The sequence below is a fragment of the Chelmon rostratus genome, chromosome 1, assembly GCF_017976325.1.
Source record: "Chelmon rostratus isolate fCheRos1 chromosome 1, fCheRos1.pri, whole genome shotgun sequence".
NCBI classification, from domain to species: Eukaryota; Metazoa; Chordata; class Actinopteri; order Chaetodontiformes; family Chaetodontidae; genus Chelmon; species Chelmon rostratus.
The window spans coordinates 29,377,812-29,397,608 of record NC_055658.1 but is presented as its reverse complement, the minus strand read 5'-3'; the positions used below and the strand labels follow the sequence as shown (position 1 = coordinate 29,397,608).

The 19,797-nt window shown below is 40.6% G+C and overlaps 1 protein-coding gene across 1 annotated transcript; it reads right to left on the bottom strand.

The window, feature by feature from the left end:
- Positions 1 to 39: 39 nt before the first annotated feature.
- On the bottom strand, positions 40 to 6,826 carry cops2 (COP9 signalosome subunit 2). Its single transcript, XM_041934036.1, has 13 exons — positions 6,690 to 6,826; positions 6,089 to 6,202; positions 5,906 to 5,983; positions 5,686 to 5,811; positions 5,495 to 5,584; positions 5,319 to 5,396; positions 4,966 to 5,140; positions 4,660 to 4,838; positions 4,340 to 4,392; positions 3,520 to 3,617; positions 3,338 to 3,420; positions 2,386 to 2,444; positions 40 to 588 (listed from the first exon to the last, which is right to left on the bottom strand). The coding sequence occupies exons 1-13, from the start codon at positions 6,741 to 6,743 to the stop codon at positions 444 to 446; spliced, it is 1,332 nt and encodes a 443-aa protein (XP_041789970.1). The 5' UTR covers positions 6,744 to 6,826; the 3' UTR covers positions 40 to 443.
- Positions 6,827 to 19,797: the final 12,971 nt, after the last annotated feature.

Here is a 19,797-nt window from a genome sequence, read left to right as displayed (position 1 = left end):
ACAGTTAAAAAACATTTTATTCAACGTTTATCCCGTCACACTGTTAAAACTTTGTAGCTAGTCAAAGGTTTCAGAATCTTTTCAGTGCTGAGAGAAATCTGTTTATTACCAACAGGCAACAGTATACATTAAAATACTGTGTACAAGTTGTCATACACATTTGGACTTTTTTTAAACAACTGAAGCAATTGTGTGTCGCACATGGAAGGATCTGCCAATCATGAAAAACAAAAATACGTGTCGGTGATTTCCTCTCATCACCACAAAAACAACACACTTTGAACACGTTCTTGGGGTTCCTGGAGTCTTCTTGAAATTGGTGGCATTCTCAAAACCTGTGCTGTGTATCTTGTCTCAGAGGATATACTTGAAGAAGCACAGTAGCATACTTTATGGATGTATTAAAACATGCCATTTTCCTTGTCTCTTGATTTTACATGCCATCATGTGAGTTTGCTAACAATGGCTTGGTTCAGTGTGTTCAACTGATTTGTCCATTTGTCTAAAGCTGTGTAGCGAGCCCCTCCTCTCTTCTGGTAATCCAGTTCTAGTAGTTGGTTCACCTGGTCGATTCGGCCATGGATTGTGCTGAGAAAAAAAAAGAGAGTAAGCTACACATGTTGCAATATAAAAATAACTAAAATCTGGTACATCACAAGTCAATGCAGAATAGTTTTTTGTGCATGTAAAACATCTGCAAATTTACATAGGGGGATTATTCTCTCCCACAGAAAACAATGCTCCTGAACTGTCTGAAATGTCTTGTAAGTAGGCCATCTTTTCTTCCGTTACTTGTCTAAGTCATTATGAAACACAGCACACCTCCAGTTCAGTGACCATCCTCCGCCCAGGTGACCGTCCTGCCCACCTCAGTGTTTGCAGGTGCTACATGAAGATGTGGAAGGTAACCTTATGAGCAAAGCACCTCTATTTCTCTGCTGTTGGCTGCAAGGATGGACTCATAAAGGCTGTCCTTGACCCGATTTCAAACTTGGAAGCTGTAGCTTTTTCCATGTTTTATGTTGTTTTGTTATTTATTTTGTTGGTTAGCCAGTTTAACTTGGCACTTGCACGTTGCATGACTAATGTGGCAACTCCCTCAGACTGGTCGCGATGATGAACTAATTCTGTTAACTAACTGAGTGACAGTGAAGGGAAACTGTGCAAACATTAGGCATAATTTGAAGCCAACTAACTAACGAGAGTAAAAAGTTTGATGCTGGTAACTTATTTTTTATGTTGCTGATTTTGGGTATATACTGCAGTGCTAGCTCAGCCAGCGTTAGCTTTGTTGTTATATAAGGCCTGTTCTACTCCAGGATCCTCGCTGGTGAATGTGTTGTGGCTGTATGTAAATTTACTCAAAAGATGAGCTCTGAAAGTAACAATATTGCTATGTGCAAAAAAGAAATGGTCAAACTGTAGGAATTCATCTGCTTGGCACCATTATGTAACTCTGATTAGCACCCAGCAGCTATCTTGCTCAGACCATACAATGACCGTTACAAAGCTGTAACGTTAGTGGCGCAGTGGGCAGTGAGGCCAAGGATAATACAGATCAGATCCAAGCTCGAACATGTGCAGTGGTGAAGTTTTTATTTTAGAAGTGGTTGCCGTGGTGATATTCACAGTAGCAGTGCAGCTAGCTAGAAGTTAAAAACACCAGCAGAGCTGACAGGAAACATGGTGAGCAGTGCCTGCTTATGCGTGTGAACTGACCAGTTAGAGCAGACTGGGCTATTAAGAAGAGGGGACTGGAGCTAAAATGGAGTGTTTCAGACAGAAAGGAAGAGGCCATTGCAGAAATGGGCAGTATGACATAAATTATGTGTTTTTTTAACATGAAAGCATGCAAACCTACACTAGTAGACACCTGAAATAAAAGTATGAACCTAAAAATGGGATGGACTCTTAAAGCTCTGAAATGCCAATTCAACAGCTCCTAGAGTCTTCATGCAGTTAACCTGTACATCTCATCTGGCTGCTAATGATGACAGCGAATGACAACTATAAAAAATATGGCATAATTTCTTGAGAATACACAGAGACAACAATCTCCAAAGTAAACTTTGATGGTAGAATGTATTTTTGAAAAACTTAGTTTGAACTTTTAGTTTCAAGTTTTGAGTAAAACAGAGTTATCTGGTGTTTTTACTTCCTACCAAGTAATTTATGTCAGAGGACCAGCAGACCCTGGGATTTGAAGCTGTACACACCAGTTCACTATTACAGTATGACAAATTAAGCTCAAGATGTAACTGAAACTACCAATTCATACCACCTGACTCTCTTTAGAGCCAAAGCATGCAAACTATGAGGAACTATTGCGGGAAGGGAGCGATTCTTTCATCTACTTCTCAGCATACACGTGAGGGGGAAACTTACTTATCCAGGATGCACTGCACCAGCAAACTCTCCACATCACACACATCAATGTTCAGTTCCTGAAACACAACGGCAACAGACAAGACTCATCCTCACATCTGCAAAGAAGTATTTCAACTGGCATGACTTGACATTACAGGATCCACAGAATTCAAACTTAATATTGTGTTTGATGTGCTGCAGAAGACCTGTGGAGAGAGTCTGTGTATGTAAACTAATGAATATGTACAGAGAATAGGTTGAAAAAGCATTAACAGATACCTTCAATGTAAAAGCATAAGTGATGAATGTTAAATGCAGTGAGCGACAAGTTTCACAAGTTGTGAAAAAATACTATTACTTCCTCACACTAATGCTGCCTTTTTAGCTCCTCTTCTTATGTGACTGTAATTTTACACAAGACACCCCCTCAAAAAGATATGGTGATAAGAGAATTTACATAACTAGCGTGGAATAGAAATAATTTAGGGGGACAACTATTATTAAAAATATTTTTTCCAAGAAAAAATTTGAGTAAAAAAATCCAGAGGAATGACTCTGAAATGTATATATATTTTTGGGTCAGTTTTGCTTTTAATGTGTGGGTTTCATTATTATGCATGACTTATGTAAATGTTGAAACTATATTTCACTGACTTGTATCATTGTTTACTACCAAATTGCTAGTTCTGCAAAGACAGACCAAATTTTGAGAAGCCTTTCTTTCTTCGACACTAGCACCTGGAAAATGTTCAGTTATCTTTGTGCTTTTTTTCTACACATTGTTTTCTTCATTTATATGACTGATGGGCATTTTAATATAGAGCGATTAAAATGGAACAAATCCATTTAAATCAACTGACACAAAGTGACATGGCTCTCAGTATGTCTCATAATATTCCAAGAGAATGTGATCAAAAAAGAAATATAACAGAGACACTGTACAGAATATTTTTTGGTCACGTGGACTTACCTTAGAAATGAAAGGGATGTGTATTCTCGTGTACGGTTTGATGAGTTTGATAAGTACTTGAGTTCTAATGTTCCTCAAGAGCTCTGCAACACAATATTACATTAGCAGATACACGCAAAGGAAAAAATGTTTTTCCAACACATTCATTATGCATGTGGACTGAAGTCACGTTCACCACTCACCCTCTATGTGCTCTCTAATGAAGGGGTCGTCCATTATGTTACTGTGATTTGTTTTCAAGATCTTCTCAAATTCAGTGATGTCATTGTTCTGGTAGGCGCTGGAAGGAAAAACAGGCTGTGCTGTTATACCATATACATTGTGTCTCTGTGACCCACACAAAAACTCTCATCCTGATAGCTGTCAAACACATTTCAAAATATTAGACTTTTTGTATAAACACTATTCTTATTACAGTTTGGGTGTGTGTTCTTAGTTTCTTGTTTATGTCATAAAAATTTTACAATTTTACTTTGTTATAACACAAAGATGGCGTGCACAAAGTCCAATGTGCTGAGGGCATGCTTTCACAGACCTCGGGTGCACTTGGGATTGTTAATATTTATTACTGCAAACAGGTGATGTGTTAAAGACAGGTTGTCCTTCCTCGCAGTCACATGCAGATGTTTAGTCATGGAGTGGGTGGCTTTGCACCTTCACAAATAAGGAGTTTGCAATAATATAATATAGAATGACATGATCAGACCGACCGTATTTATCTAAGCCTATTATTTGAAAGTAAAGAGTGAACCACAAAGTCTTTACCCACAAAGGTTAGACAGTTGTGTTAAACGACCGTCAATATCAAGGTGGTCTCAATATTTTCGCTGCTTGTCCATTTGTTCTCCTATGTAAAGCTGTGGCCATCAAGATAGACATCTCAGAATAAATTGGTGAGTAAAATGTTACAAAAGATAGAAATAATAGCCAAGACTATATCCTTTTGGGAGTCAGCAGCATAAACAGACTTACGTTGTAAACAATACATTAATGCATGCTTACCTTACTAAGTTTGTCATTGCTAGAATCTCCGGGTCATTTTTGTATGGTTTGGCCTTTGGAAAAAAAATATGAAAAGTTATGCCTTGCACTAAAGCTTAAGTAAATGTCAGCTGATTAAGCACAAAAACCTCCAAATACGTTCAGCAAATCATTCTGATTAGAGACATTCTAGTTATGCTTTATCAAAAATTCAGCTACAAACTTCACAATGTGGCAAGCACTAGTCGTGCCTGGGTTCTCTTAGGTTTCATACTCATACATTCGTTATATAAATAGTTATTGAAAGCAAACATTTCAAACCATAACAATTAATTTCATACCTCTTGAGAGTCAAAAGGATTTATTCCTGACTTCATCAGCATGTTGGCTAGGACCAGGTACTTCAGGCATGTCGTCCTCCTTGGGCTTCCAGACTCATCGTAGTTTTTAAAGGCCTCAAAGAAATCTGTGTGAGCTTTCTCAAACTCACCCTCTCTTAAATGCATCTTCCCACCACACTCTGGTCAGGAGCAAACAAGAACAGGTCATTCAGCAAACAGCTATGACAGTTTATAGTGTAACAGTCACACTTAACACAAAGCTAAACAACTGTTGTATGAATCAAAGAGATATTTACGCCAACATACCTCTGATAACTCCCATTATGAGCGGATGAGGAATGGCAGATTTAATATGAAGAGACTGCTCATACAATGCTTTCAATTTTTTGTTGTTTTTCTGTGCTGTGTACATCTGGATCTCCAGAGCATATATCTCCAACAGCTGTGTGCCTTTCTTCAGGTCATCCTCCCCATCATCTGTCTGTAGTTGTTATAAAAATAGAGATAAAAATAACCAATCACCAAGTTGAGCAGTCACAATATATCTTATGACATAGCAAGGTAAAACCTTAACTTTTATGTCTCAAACCAAGGAAAATGTAATTAGGAAATGTATTATTGCATATACTATAAAACAAAATTTTATTTGACGTAAATACCTGACATGACTGGTGAAGTTGCCTTAGGATCTTTTGCAGTTTTCCATACTCTTCTCTCTCCAAGTACAGTTTCCCTAACTGCATGGGAGGAACAAAAGAAAGCATTTCTGAGCATCTGTTGTAAAAAGAAATCATGATGTAAAACTACCTGAGATATGTGAAGAACCTTTGTATACCTTTGTGTTAGTTTTAAACCACAGTCTGTCATTTTTTGCGTCTTTCAAAGCCTCCAATGTGGTTTCGTAGAACTCCTGTAGCAAATCCATCTAGTAACACAGGAAAGGCATTTTGAAGAGACAGAGTTAAAACACCTGATACTGTAAGTTCCAAGGACACAACATACGTAACTAGCACTGTCTATCCATACCTGTTTGGAGGTAGAGATGTAGTCCAGAATGGAGTTGATGGACTTCTCTGAGTAGTTCCTGGTGACAGCACTTCTGATGTATGTGAGGAGCTGCTTGTACCTGTTCATCATCTCTGGAAAGTTGGTCTACAGGGTTGAGACACACAGAAAACCACTCATCAAAAACTCATGTCTGCTGGGAAAAATGTAGATGAGTGATGGCATATGTTACAGTACATACCAGTTTGAAGTTGATTTTGATCATCTGTTTCAGTGCTTTGAATCCCCATTCTCCTTTCTCCCCTTCTAGTTCCAATACCTGCACACACAATAAGAGAGATGTCAGTAAATACTGTGCTTTTTTAAAACTGACATAGACAGAGAGATGCAACAAACTGATTATTTTTATGGAGTACCACTCCACCTTCTGGAAACTGCTGAGTGCTGCTTTGGGATCATCCTCCTTCAAGGCTTTGGAGTTGTAGTACTGGTTTTCCAGGTCCACATTTGGCTCTGAATTACTGTCCTCTGAGTATTCCTAAGGTAAAGCATATAATCATGTCAAAATTGAAATCACAAAATCCAGCTCAAACACAGATACGCCTGCTAACAAAACACAACAGAAACCCTTGGCTAGCTAACACACAGGTAAAGCCTCTGGATATAATACTGCAAATATGAGCCTTGAGCTAACGTTACGTTAGCCAACGCCATGGCTTGCTAACTAGCCAGCTGGTTTGCATTTCATACCTGCAGTTACAGTCCAGAGAAAGCTGAATGCATGTGGCCTAACTTTGCTTTCCAACATGGTTAACGTTTATTGATATTAGCTAGCTGCATTGTAGCCAAAACCAACTATCATTAGCCAGCAACGAAGCTAACGTTAGTCATCCGCTGTCAGCTTGATATTAGCCAACAAGCTAACTAAACAGCTAACATTAGCTAGCCCGGCACTTCACTGTTAGCGATCAGCGGACAAACGGTTAAAACTGATGCTCAAGCTAAGTAATTTCAGTTGTACATACCAGGTCGTAATCCTCTTCATCATCGCACATGAAATCGTCTTCCATGTCAGACATCCTGATGGTCTTCCTTGCTCTTATTCAGAGACAGACACTAGCCTGGCCTGTGCTGTGTTTTGCAGCGATGGTGAAGTGGTGTGTCAGGGTGGCAAGAAGCAAAAGCCCGATTCCGACCATAGATGGAGCTGTTGGATCGCCTCTGACACACAAGTAACAGGTTCTACCAGCTGCAGTCCTCTGGAGGTCATGTCATAGTTGTAGTTTGATTTCTTTTTCACCAATGTACCGTAATATTTCAAGTATGGTGGTCGAAAGTAACTAAGTACATTAACTCAAGTACTGTACTTCAGTACGCTTTTGAGGTACGTGCACTTTGATGCTACTTTATACTTCTACTCTACTACATTTCAAGAGGAAACTCAGTACTTTTTACTCCTGTACATTCATCTGACACATTTAGGGATTTATTAGTTAATTTTAACATATATTTCTAATTACTATTGTTATAACAACAACAACAATAATAATAATAATAATAATAATAATAACTATTATTATTATTATTATTACATTACTCACAATACAGCTCTACTGTGGAAATAAGATAAGAGTAATAAGATACATTACTCACAATACAGCTCTACTGTGGAAATAAGATAAAGTTATCTGGACAAGTAATTTCTGTATTTTTTGTTGACTTTCTTGACTTTTCTATGTGACTTTAGAGTCTTAAGCCTATCGATATCAGCTGCCACAAAACTGTGAGAACATCACAAGCAGAGATCAAGCAGAAGTAACCTCACTAACACTAACAACAACCACCAAGTTTACCAGGTTCATCTGAACCATTGATGTGAAAGGTTTTAATAAAGCTACGTTAAGGATAACTACATAACCAAAAAAGATATATATATACACCCACATCAAATATCCAGTAGTGAAGGAAGTACTCAGATCACTTACTAGTTGTACTTATACTGCATGCAGTATTTGAATAAATGTACTTTGTTAATTTCCACCACTGCAAATACCCCATGAACTCCAGCTGTGCGTGTCGGATTTCAGTCAGCCCTGTGAATCAGGTTCATGTCAAACGGATTTCGTGACTCAACAGTCTTGGCTGCCACACAGAGAGACCACTGGCAGCATCACATCTCCCTCTGGCCTCTCTGCGTCACTCAGGCGGTCACTCCACATTGAACCCTGTGAAAGATTTCATTACTGAAGAAATTACGGTCCTGTTCCCGAAAATTTACGCAATCAGCTTGTGTGTCATCAAGTTATGTGTCATAAGTTTATTTCAAAAAAATTGATGAGTGTGGGTGAAAAACTTGAGTCCATCATCCTACGCAGTCAGTTTGGCCATAATATTTACAATATCCAGACATGAATCACTAACACCAATACTAGAAGAAAGAATGTACTCACAGACTGAGTTAGAACCTTGAAAGCGTTAAGAATATCCAGAGTAATATTACTTGTGCTAGTGTGTGTGTGTGTGTGTGTGTGTGTGGGGTAGGCGGGGGGGGGGGGGGGGGGGGGGGTTACAAATGTGTCATAGACAGTGAACTTTCCTCAGCTGTATTATCTTTCATGTGTGCACTGACAGTGTTATTGCATCTCTTACATAAAACCATGCCGCGGTTGTCTACTGGTTTCACAGAGAAACCAAAATATTAAAATTGTTGTGCGTCAGCACTGGGCTGGTGATCCGTGTGTATGTGCTCGCGGTATAGTGACATGATACAGTATGTGCACACCCATTTGTTGCATGCGTGAGATGCATCACTCTAGCAGCAGTGGTGCCTGTGTAGTGTCTGTCAGCATTACATTAATTGCACTGGGTTTGCATCAACACCAAGACTTAATGAATGAGCAACGCTTCTCTGCTGGGATCAACAACACCAGAAAGGCTTAGAGGCTGAGACAAAAGACTAATACACCCCGATTTGTCATCACAACACCCACACAGCCTCCTTAAATTATATGGCATGAGGCTTCTTCACATACCTGATAAACACCATTATCACAACAGACTGACTGATCTTTCAACACAATGACAATCTTTAAAGAGCGCATTTCCCAGCTGTGGTCAGACGATGCTGCTGAAGTACTTGAAGGGCAAAGCAGAACTCTCCCAGCCGAAGCGTAATACAACTCTATCTCAGGCACCACCTTAGTGCCAAAGACTTTTATTTATCTGACTGAGTCAGGGGGATGGTGTGATAAACACAAGTTCACCATGTTTAACCTTGCCATGTAAACCTACTAACCTTATTTAGAGATCCCAAAGTGTGGTATTAAGCCTTATAAACACCTCTGAGAAGCCCTTGTCCTTTCAGATAATCTTTGATGATACATTTGATAAAAATAGTACATTAATATTATTCCCTTGGCGTCAATGTATACACTGGGATTTATAAGCCGTTTAATTTTTGTTTGCCAAAAACTGTTTTATGCTGAGCCTATTAACCTTAATAGAGTTAATATAATCTAATTTCTGACAGTTCCTTAAACATGACACAAGAGCCTTTCATATATCTCCAGCGTGGCATCTGGCAGCGAAAGCCTGTGCACCTCTGTCGGCAGACTGCTTGTGTGTATACTCTACACAAATGGCTTTCACCACCAAAGATCTCACACAAAGGTGCTAAACATGGTTGTACTGCTGCCAACTCCCTTGTAGATCATTACTCATACATGCAGGCAAATGCACGCACAGTCACACACATAATCATATCGTGTATACAGTATGTGCGTGTCTGTATATATACTTATAAATTGTCTAATATACACACCTGCTTAATCATGCGTGCCTCTGCATGCACAAACTCTTATATGTTTTAAGAACCTGCACAGTTGCCAACCTTGTACAGCCTACCCTCAGGTCATCATAGCTGCTCTCACTTCTCAACTTGGCAAGATGCGTGACAAGCCAGTTTGTTTTTCTCTTTTTATTTTTTTGTTGCTGTTTTCATTTTTACAAGGTATGTCGAAGCGTGTCTCAATTTTATGCAACAACTTCCATCAACCCGGGCTGTTATTACAGATGAAATCCAACTTCCAAGAGCTGAAACAGCCACGGCAGCCAAGTCCACACGCACTCCCTCTGCATCACACGCTAGCATACTGTGGTATGTGTGCGGTATGTGCCTTGAGTGGTGTATGTGGGTCGGAGTTGAAGGTGCTGGGGTATCCAGAGAGTTTGTGTATATTATAAATCTGTGAAGATTAAAAAAAATAATACTTACAAACACTTTCATTCTAATTTGGGCAGGCTACACACCTACACACGGTGCTCAGGACAATCCTGTGCCCACAGCAGAGACAGGAGGGGAACTGGTTTGGGCGATTTTAGACAGAACCAAGCTAGACAGGACTGATCTGGAATGAGTCCATCTGGGCCACTGGATGGTGATTTGGATCTAGGACTCAATCAGTCAGTATCAGATGAGTTTGCATCACGAACAACCCCAAATTAAAAGCAGTATTTAGACATTATAAAATGCAAGTTCACTTTCTTGCCAAGAGTTGGATGAGAAGATAGATAACACTCTCATATATGTACTATAAATGTGAAGCTCCTGCCAGTGGCCGGTTAGATTAGCCTAGCATAAAGACTAGCTCAATCCAAAGGTAACAAAATCCCTCTATCAGCACCTTTGACATGTCAACACTGATAACACTGACATGTTATATCTTATATTTTCAATATGTGCAATAACCGAAGTGTAAAAACACATAGTTTTGTGGGGGGTTGTGTGCAGGACTACTTCTTGGCCAGGCACAGTAACTGTGACAACAAGACTGAAGGAGGTTCCTGCAAATTAAAGTGCTCCTTTAAGAATGACTCCATATCCAACATTCTTTAAAACAGAGAACATAACAAATGTGAAGTCACACATATCTGCGGTTGCTGCCAACTGAAATTCCTTAAACCTTTTCAATTGCAGAGCACTTCACACAATCATGGGCTTAATGATATTACTTGTTCAAGTACAAGAGAAGTTGAAAAGAGTTTTTTGTTGTTTCATAACTGCAAACATGTCACGAAGTCCAGCCAGCCAAAGCCTTCCCTGCAGCACAGAGCATGTCCCACCCATACTTGTGACTTCCCCCTGACAATGGGATGGCAGGATAACAGCTCTAAGCTGCCCTGCTTTTATTATTCTCTTTTGCAGATGAAAATAAAAACAGATGCGGCACAAAAGCGAGCCCAGCCTTAAGGTCAGGTACAGGATGCAGAGTGCAGGATGGGAATCAAACCAGGAGACAGGGTATATTTAGATGCCCTTACATACTTCAAATGCCAAGGCAGAGGCTATGCGAGTGGTGGTTACCAGCTTCACATTTATGCAAAACATCCAGACCACATCCGGTACCGGTCTGACAGAAGATGTGGGACCCTTTAGATGTTTCATTAACACGAGACAGTGTTAAGTCCTTCAGCAGACAGGATGCTGGTTAATACAGAGTCAGTTCAATAGCTATGAACTCACCTTCTGTTGTCACGGTGCTGACCTGTCAGAGTAAGCAGGGTGATTTATGCCCTTAGCGGTTAGCCAAGCTCAGAGGAGCCACAGCTGTGAAAGTGCTTGTCAGACGTGGAGTAATAAAACCTCCACTTGCGAATAATTCTGCTCTTGTTGAAAGGCTTGCAAGTGTTTTTAGCTTTCCCATACTGTAAATATAGATCAAATGCTGTGCCTATTTTTTGAAGCTCATAGCATGCTCGCTATTGGTGGATATTTCTCTTCCTCAGGGCCTCCTTCAAATTTCACCTTGTAGTTTGATTTTCTGTTGTTATTTGTCATTTCTTTCTGGTTTGCAGCTGTCACGGCTTTATTGTGCCATCTGCCCTAGCTGTGACAAGAAAGGAAGATGGCAACAAGCTCAGGCAGATTGCTGATACTATGGGTGCAACAACTTCATGGAGGTCTTTGTTGTAGAAAAACAATAATGATCTTACAAAATTCACTGCATACTACACTGTCTATAGAAAGGGTCTGTTTGGGCTGTTTCTTCTTGGTCCAATAAAGCTTTGGAATGATGTAATTCATATGCTTTCTGTGTGGTTTCCCATGAGCATTGGCACTGATGGTTATTTATTGTATGTTTTCCATATGTGTTTTTGTTTTGTCAATTTGAGTACAGTTCTGATTGTGCTTGGCTCTCTGTAATGTGCCATGTGTTGTATTTCAGTCAATCATTTCACACTGTAAACAGCTAAATAAATAAATACATACATACACACATAAACGCTGTAAATGAGACTAAACAACACTAATACTTGCAGCAATATCAATATAATCAATGTCTCCCAGTGTGCTACTGACTATCAATACATATTTGGATTAAGGTCAGTGAGTAATTGCCTCTATGTGATCCACCACTTAGCAAAACACAGTTTAGCTATTGCAGAAATCCCATAGACATAATATTTATCCTGGATTCAACCTGCGTTAGTTTTGTAACTGATGATGCAACCTTTTGTTTCTTGGACAATATTGTACACAAACCTGCATATTGCAAACTGGTCTTCAAGCTGAAATGTCTCAAAATGTCAGCGAAAAAGAAAGCTCCAAAATTTTGCCGACAAGAATTTTCTTTTGGAGCAGACCAAAGCTCACAGCTGTATGCAATAACATTGCAATAACACAGATATTATAGTGACTGAATGTACACTGTATATATAGAAGAGAAGCTTTGAGTGTCTGACCTATTATGACTCCAGCAGTCTCTTATGTCTGAGCTAAAGTCTATGTGCATCACCCAGCCCTCGCATTCATCCATTAGGATCTACTTTGTTTATTCCTGTTCCAGTGAGTATTGTGAGCTGAGACTGGTGGTCTACTACCAGGGAGGTATGTGAGATTTTCCACAGTCACAAATAGTAACTTTCCATTCCATGGAACCAGGGTCCTTGCTGAGAGATTACTTTGATGTACCTTATCTGTCTCTGAGTGCCCACAATGTTAAATGGCGACAAATTACAGTTCTAGGAAAGGCAGAGGGCATTTAAGTGGAAGGAAAACGTCTTGGTGTGGATTGATGGCCATTCATTGGCTCTAGCTTTGTTTATGTTTGAGACATCAAGTGTCCATGTATATGTCTGCCTGACTGCCTGTTGGTGCACATGTGTTAGCTGGGGCATCAGTGCTTGGATGTAAGTTGTATCTGGCTCTGTTGCACTACCTCCCCAGAGACAGATGATCCACTGTGACCTTCCATTTCCCACACTCGATGAAATCTCTGCTCCTACAAGATAAGGAGCTTCTGTGAAGGTGACACACATAGCTGTTAACACTCTGACCACTGCGAGTTAAGCAAATATTAATACAAAGAAAAGACTCCAATTGTCACCGATCACAATAAACCGAATGATCCAGCCCATATCAAAACCACACTTGTGTTCTTTGTGCCAGCAGTGCACGCATAAACCACCACAGATGATGGTTAGGTTAACAACATTTAGGCAATCTCATAAGGAGGGGAATGAGAGGGACCAGCAGTTCAGCAGTCCATGTTTCTCTCTTCTGTGGTTTCATATGGGTCAGGTCCTACTGAACCTGAGGTACGGCTAAAGAGAGGAAAAAAGCCATGAGAATGTCACAAGTTGTAGCAAGACCGGGGCTGAAGTCGGGACCATAGGGTGGAGCTAGTGTTTAGGATACTAGGCCCAGCGATGCATCGGATGACACTTTGCGTGCAGACATTTTTATCAACTCAAACTCAGTTGCCACAATATTTTATATTTATGAGCACAGGATTCGTGCTAAGTATGATAAAACAAATGTGATTACACACATCACAGCCTATTACTGATTTGGATGAGGCATATGGCTCAGGTTTAGCCATGACCAGAGTAAAGGCTGGCCGACTGCCAACGCTTCCATGAGATTGTAGGCTTATAAAGGGGAAACAGGCAAACACTTTTCCCCTGGAGTAAACTCATGGGCTTAATGCGTAACATACAACACAATACAGTAAATCTATATCATTCACAGTGTTGTCTACATGTAAACTGTCTATGTTATGTTGAAGTCTGCTGACCACATATTTACACAGAAGCAACAGGCTATAGTGTAGTGTGTTCTAAAAAATACCATAGAAATGAATACATGCGATCAAACCTGTGAAGTTTCAGATAAATGCTGTATATTGTATTTGCGTGATTGCTTTTTTTTGGCCCATCATGACTCACAAAAAGAATGGCAGACCTCAGAAGGGTAACCTACTATAGAAATCCAGAGTTTTACAATCTGTAAAGAGTTAGGAGGCGGCGGAGAAGAGGGTTTACAAATGGTCCCGGGCACGTTTCCCAAAAAGGCGGGAATTCCATTCTGCTACACCAATCTGGAGATGTTTACCTATAAAATGTGGAAGTGTGATGCTATGTCTATGTGTCAGTATCAACGTGTGTGTGTGTGTGCATGTGTGGTCAACGGAGACCCTCAGCTCTCGTGACTCTGGCTAGGGATAGAAGCAGGGGGTGGGGAAGATCCTATCAGGCCCTGATTTCTGTGGTTGTGATGACATCCAGATAATAGCAGACACACGCACACACTCACACACACCCAATACATACACATGCACAAGCATCTCCTCTGCTCTGAGCCCGCCACCACCGGCCTCTCTCTTTCTCACACACACACACACACACACACACACACAGAAACACAGACACACACACCAAAGCCTGAAAATTACAGCTTAGCATGCAAGCATTGAGCAGATGGGTTGCCTAATGACTGTTGTGTACAGTGCAGAGGGAGTGTGCTGCTTTCCCATTACACGTCCCCCTTACAACTCACTAGACCCCAAAGCACAGGTCTGGCTTTCATTTACTTTATGTCTTAACTGGCACCAGCATGACATATGCAAGTTGCAGGTGGTCAGACCAAAAAAAAAAACAAAAAACGAATAAAAACATATTGGAGACTGCTCTGCACTTGCTTCTTTTGGGAGGGAGAGAATCACCTTGTCAAATGCAATGAGAGGTTTCTTATTTATGGCGCTGAATCCCTTCATTGAGTAACATCATCTACTTGGTTCCTTTATTTTTATACCTGTTTGTTCTCTAACGCAGCATAACGTGATGAAAGTCTATTATTCTTGAAGTGTATAAACAACAATCCATTTAGAAGAGGAGGCTTTAAATGACATCAGTGTGTTAGCGTGAGAGTCAGAGGTAGACTGCTGTGGATCTGTCATGATTGCTGTCAAGGGATGATTACTTTAACATGATCTCATTTAATGATCTAATATTTTAAAAGATATCGCCCGACTCTCCAATCATTAAAGGGGGATAATTTGCCTCTTAAAATCAACCTAGGCCCCTTTCCTCCTCCTTGGAGAATACTTGGACAATATCCTGACGTATCAGAGGATTTCCATGTAATATAATCAGTTGAAATTGGAAACATTCAGAAAATAATTCATTTTTAAAGCTAACACAAAGTGACAAGAATAAATTGACCAGTATTGAACTGTATGATTTAAACACCATACCAGCCGTATGCTGTAAGTATTCACCATTTTTGTTCTAATAACTCTGCTGTACATTTTTTTTTAGGTATTTACATTTTTAAAGATATGTCTTCCATTTCAACTCCACTTTGACATCTTGAATAAAATAATTGAAATTTCCTGTGTAACTGGAATGACTTAATATTCTATAGCTCTTGTATCTTGCATGATGCCTTTATTGATGACACCCTGATATATACCCAGCTATGTCATATACCCAATTTTGCACTTGGTCTAATAGGTCACACTTGAGTGCATTGTTTTGGTTTGTTTTTTTTCTGTTTTGTCATATATATATAATACACGTAAAGTGAGCAAAGGTCATTGGTTGTGCCATGTCCACAAACAAATACATGATCAAAACTCTATAGAGCTTCCTCTGGCAGAAACATACCACCCACCAACATAAGTAAGATCAAAGGCAGATTTTCCTCTACGCTGGAACAAAAATAGATGAATCTAATCTAGACGTAATTTTGTTTTAGTTATATTTGAGGGTACTCAACGGCATGTTTTGTTTTCAATGCGTAATTTTAAAGTTTAGCCTTTCATTTACATCAGACTTATTTTCTCATGTTTGTTTGTCTTGTTTCAATTTGCTGTTTAAATTGGTGTTTATTTAAATTTGTACCACTATTTTATGTGGGCCCCAAGAAGACTAGCAACCACGCCGTGGAAGCTAATGGGGATCCAAATAAAGAAAAAGACTAATGAGGGTCGAGTTTGTATACACTTCCATGTGAGTCATTCCCTCAGCCAACTCTGCTTTTCTTTTTAGTCACCATTATGCCTTCTCTTTCCAGCTGGGGCCTTGTAGAAACAGGTACAATAAGACACAAGCTGTCAAACACACACAAGGTATAACATTTGTAGAGCTGTAAAACTATCTTGATCGTATTTCATTAATGTCAAAACGCAGTGTGGAGTATCAGCTTTGCGCTCTCGTATTCTTCAGTTCCACTAATACGATTGAAGATTACAAAAAATGCCCTAACATCCAAAAAACTGTTAATACAGCAAAGGCATCTGCTGACAGACAAGGTCACAACGACACCATCTGATCTGTTTCCCAGATACAATCAAACACATGTAGATGAACACATTCACGAAGCCAAACCAACCACAACACACATTAGAGGAGCACACGTCAGGTCACACTCACAGACCTAAATTTACGCACACCTATCTTTCTTGCTCGCTCCTTTTAAGAGGCATCAGTCAGCAGCTCGCTCAGAGCCATATGAGAGAGCGATTGATGCTGTCTACATGTGCGTGACCCCTCTTTATGCGTGTTCAATGGGTGCGTGTGGAGGAAACAATAGGGGGGAAAGGCCTGTCTGCAGGCTTGTCGATACCTAATCTGCTGTTGCATGCGAAAGGTGGTGTGTCAGACAACCATGAAGGTAACTTCAGATGGACAAACGGCCGCTCTGAATTACATCACTTTGTCAGGATGCCTTTGTTTCTGTGAAACCAAACACATCCGCATGAATGGCATGGCGGGCTGGCTGTAATTGAGATGTCTACGCAGGAAGGCGTGTTGAACTTCTGTTAGTCTCAATTTCTCCCCCTCTCGCACGATATCTCATCCATGATACCTCCCTTCCCCATTCTCGTCTCTCTCCCCCTCCATCTTCATCCTCATCACTCTGTGAGACACAGCGCTGTGATATCCTATACAGTCTGCACTTTTGACCAACGGCCCTGCATAATGGTTTTCAGATTCTTCAAGGTGGCCTGAATCTGTGCCAGAGCTGAAAATGGAAAGCAAACACGAGTCCACCACCCTCTGTTCCCACTTAACTCCAATGTAAGCTGATTATTCAGGTTCTCAGAAAATTCTGTCATGCCTTTTCATGTGAGACTCCCATCCCTTAATGGCCATGCAGACAGAGCGTGAGTTTGTTTTATTACTGGCTCTCTTTATGTAACACAGTCAAATACGGAGGAACCGGTCATTAGTTTTAGAGCGAGGGGCAGGCTCCAAGAAAAGTGTTAACATCCATCCTCTACCTCTGTGAAACCCCTACATGTGTGAGCCATGTCTGTTTGATGAGGTTAGCTGTTGCAGGTTGTCTGCGGATCAGTAAACACAGTGTCCACAATCTCACATCGCTTTAACAAGCTCTCCTCACGTCCCACATGGCCTTGGTGTGTGGTTCCTCTTGACCACAGAGCTATGTTTATTCTACCTTTTTTCTAGTCTTGCAATTGTTGCGGTTCTGGATCAGCCCAAGGCTTGTCTAGCAATCCGTGATTCCACTGTGGTGTTGCTACTGGACAACTGCAAAAGTGAAATTAAATATTGTAATACCTTGGTGATATCTTTTATTGCTTTGGAATTTGCTGTGTAAACAGCCAGTGACTCAATCAGATCAATGACACATTTTGCCTGTGAGGTCCTGGTGGGCATGCGTACAGTCACTGGACAGCTGGGGCTATTTTCAATGTAATTCAGGCCCCTGTGTGGATGTCTGGGCAAAGCCTGAGATCTCAGGCTTCTCTTGTTGACTCCACCAGGGTTCACAGGAAATATCTACAAGTCGGTAAAATAAATAAATATAAATAAACGAACAAACAAACAAAAAAATAAACATCCTGCAGTTTGAAAATTCTGAATCCCTTTTGCTAAGCAATCTTATCGCTGATCCAATCTGGACATGACAATTGCACTGTTCAAAACACTGTGATGTTGTGGCACTGCTTCTGACAGTCTTCAGTTCAGTCTTGGATTCTAAGGAAGATCTGTCTACTGACGGTTCAAACTATTTTACTCAGTTCAGTACAAGACTAGGCCTATATAAGCATAGTTTCTAAGCAAACACCTATGTGCAAAAGAGTTATTATATCATGATTGTTCTGTTTTGATTACTATTATTTGGTTTGGTTTTGTGCCTCTATTTTACATCTTACAGTAGGCCAGAAAAGGAAATGAAGGGAGAGAGCAATATGAAACCGCACAAAATAAAGGTCAGATGTGAACCAGGCATGTTGCGGTTCATGGTCCGGACCTTTACCGCTCCCTCCAGGGTGCACCTGCATCATGATTATTTGAGTGGAATAAACAGCCTTTCAGTAAACTCTTACCCATGAATTAACACACTGTACATGACCCAGCTGACAGTGACACTTCCGGTCACCAGTGAGGGGAGCTCCAATGCTAAAAGCTACTGATTTAGTCAGTGACACTGGTGACTCAGTATCTCGGTTCAGCTTGAGGATTTGAAGATACAGATTCATTGTTGACATACTCCCAATTGAAGCGAGAGGCCTTTGAATAAGAATATTACTTCCAGAAGGTAAGGTGTTACTGTTCCATTGAAACTTCTCATGCTCTTCAACTCATCATGTGATTGATTTAACAGCTCAAACAAAAAGATGCCACTGCTGAGTTTTTACATCCTGCCCATTTGCCATTCCAGTATCTGTGTGTTCTTCTGCAACCAAACTTTCATCCAGGCCTGAACAGAACTGATTGTGTAGACCACAACTGCAAGATCACCTTCAGGACTATGGCAACCCACACTGTCCGTTTCAAGAACATGCAAAGCACCATAGTGAGCTGCATTCAACAGCCAACTTTCCTCAACCTCTGTAGGTTTTACAGCATCACGGTAATCTTCTCCATTTTGGCCTCAGAGTTACACTGGTCTGTGGTACAGATGAGTGGTGTGACCACATAGAAGTCACACAGCAGTTTATTGATGAGCTCTGAAACTGATTCATGCACGCATTCCATGTTACAGGATCACACACTGTAAACCGGGGAGTATTTAATGTGAACTAGTGTGTCCAATTGCTGAGTAAGTGGGCAGTGGGCTGAAGAGTGTGAATATAACTCTCTGGCTTGTACATATTATTTTGGTATTTGGAGCATGCACAATATATATGCACAATATATATATATATATATAAATAAAGAAAATGTTGATCCAGTATTTTTTCCAACTTCTATGTGAGTGGTTTGCTTTCATTGTGCATGTCATACATGCATGCTTTTGTGGGGCTCAAACAATTCCACCATGTGAAGCTTCCCACTCACAGAGGCCTTCCTACACCTCTCCCACCCCCAGCTGTATAGGTGTGAGGTGTGTGTCCTGGTGTGACGGGAGCCGGGCAGGCGTTCCTGCAGTCCTGAGAGGTGGTGAGGCCAGTAAATCTGCACTGAGGGGTGGTCTCTGAGCCTGCCCCAGCCTTGGCAGGACCCCTGGGCTCAAATTGAAAGCAGACGTGTTTGGAGTTCATTCTCTGAGTTACTACTGTTCAATTGTGATTTACAAGAGTGTGTGAGATATGGAAATCTCTCACGCAACTCAAGATATGGGCTGAGTGAAAGCACATTGTGAAACAGGCCCCTCCACCCTGTGGGAAGGACTAATCTGTAAACTCATGCTATCCCTCCATTTGGCCAGGACTGTTTATTCGATGTTTTCATCCTTTCAGCATGTCATCTTCTCAAATAGAGGAGCAATGTCCTCTTTGGCTAATGGAAAAAGTATGCCAGCAAGACAGGCAATACAGGCTATTTCTCTCGGGGGGTAAGGTTGAAGGGTGGACGGTCAATAAAACAAGTGGCCAATCA

What these genes read in the sequence shown, in the direction of transcription:
- cops2 (XM_041934036.1), bottom strand. Translation starts at nt 6,743, where the DNA reads ATGTCTGACATGGAAGACGATTTCATGTGCGATGATGAAGAGGATTAC. An exon ending in CACTCAGCAGTTTCCAGAAG is followed by an intron (nt 5,984 to 6,088) that starts GTGGAGTGGTAC and finishes TTGTGTGTGCAG; the next exon opens with GTATTGGAACTAGAAGGGGA. An exon ending in ATCCTTTTGACTCTCAAGAG is followed by an intron (nt 4,393 to 4,659) that starts GTATGAAATTAA and finishes TTTTTTCCAAAG; the next exon opens with GCCAAACCATACAAAAATGA.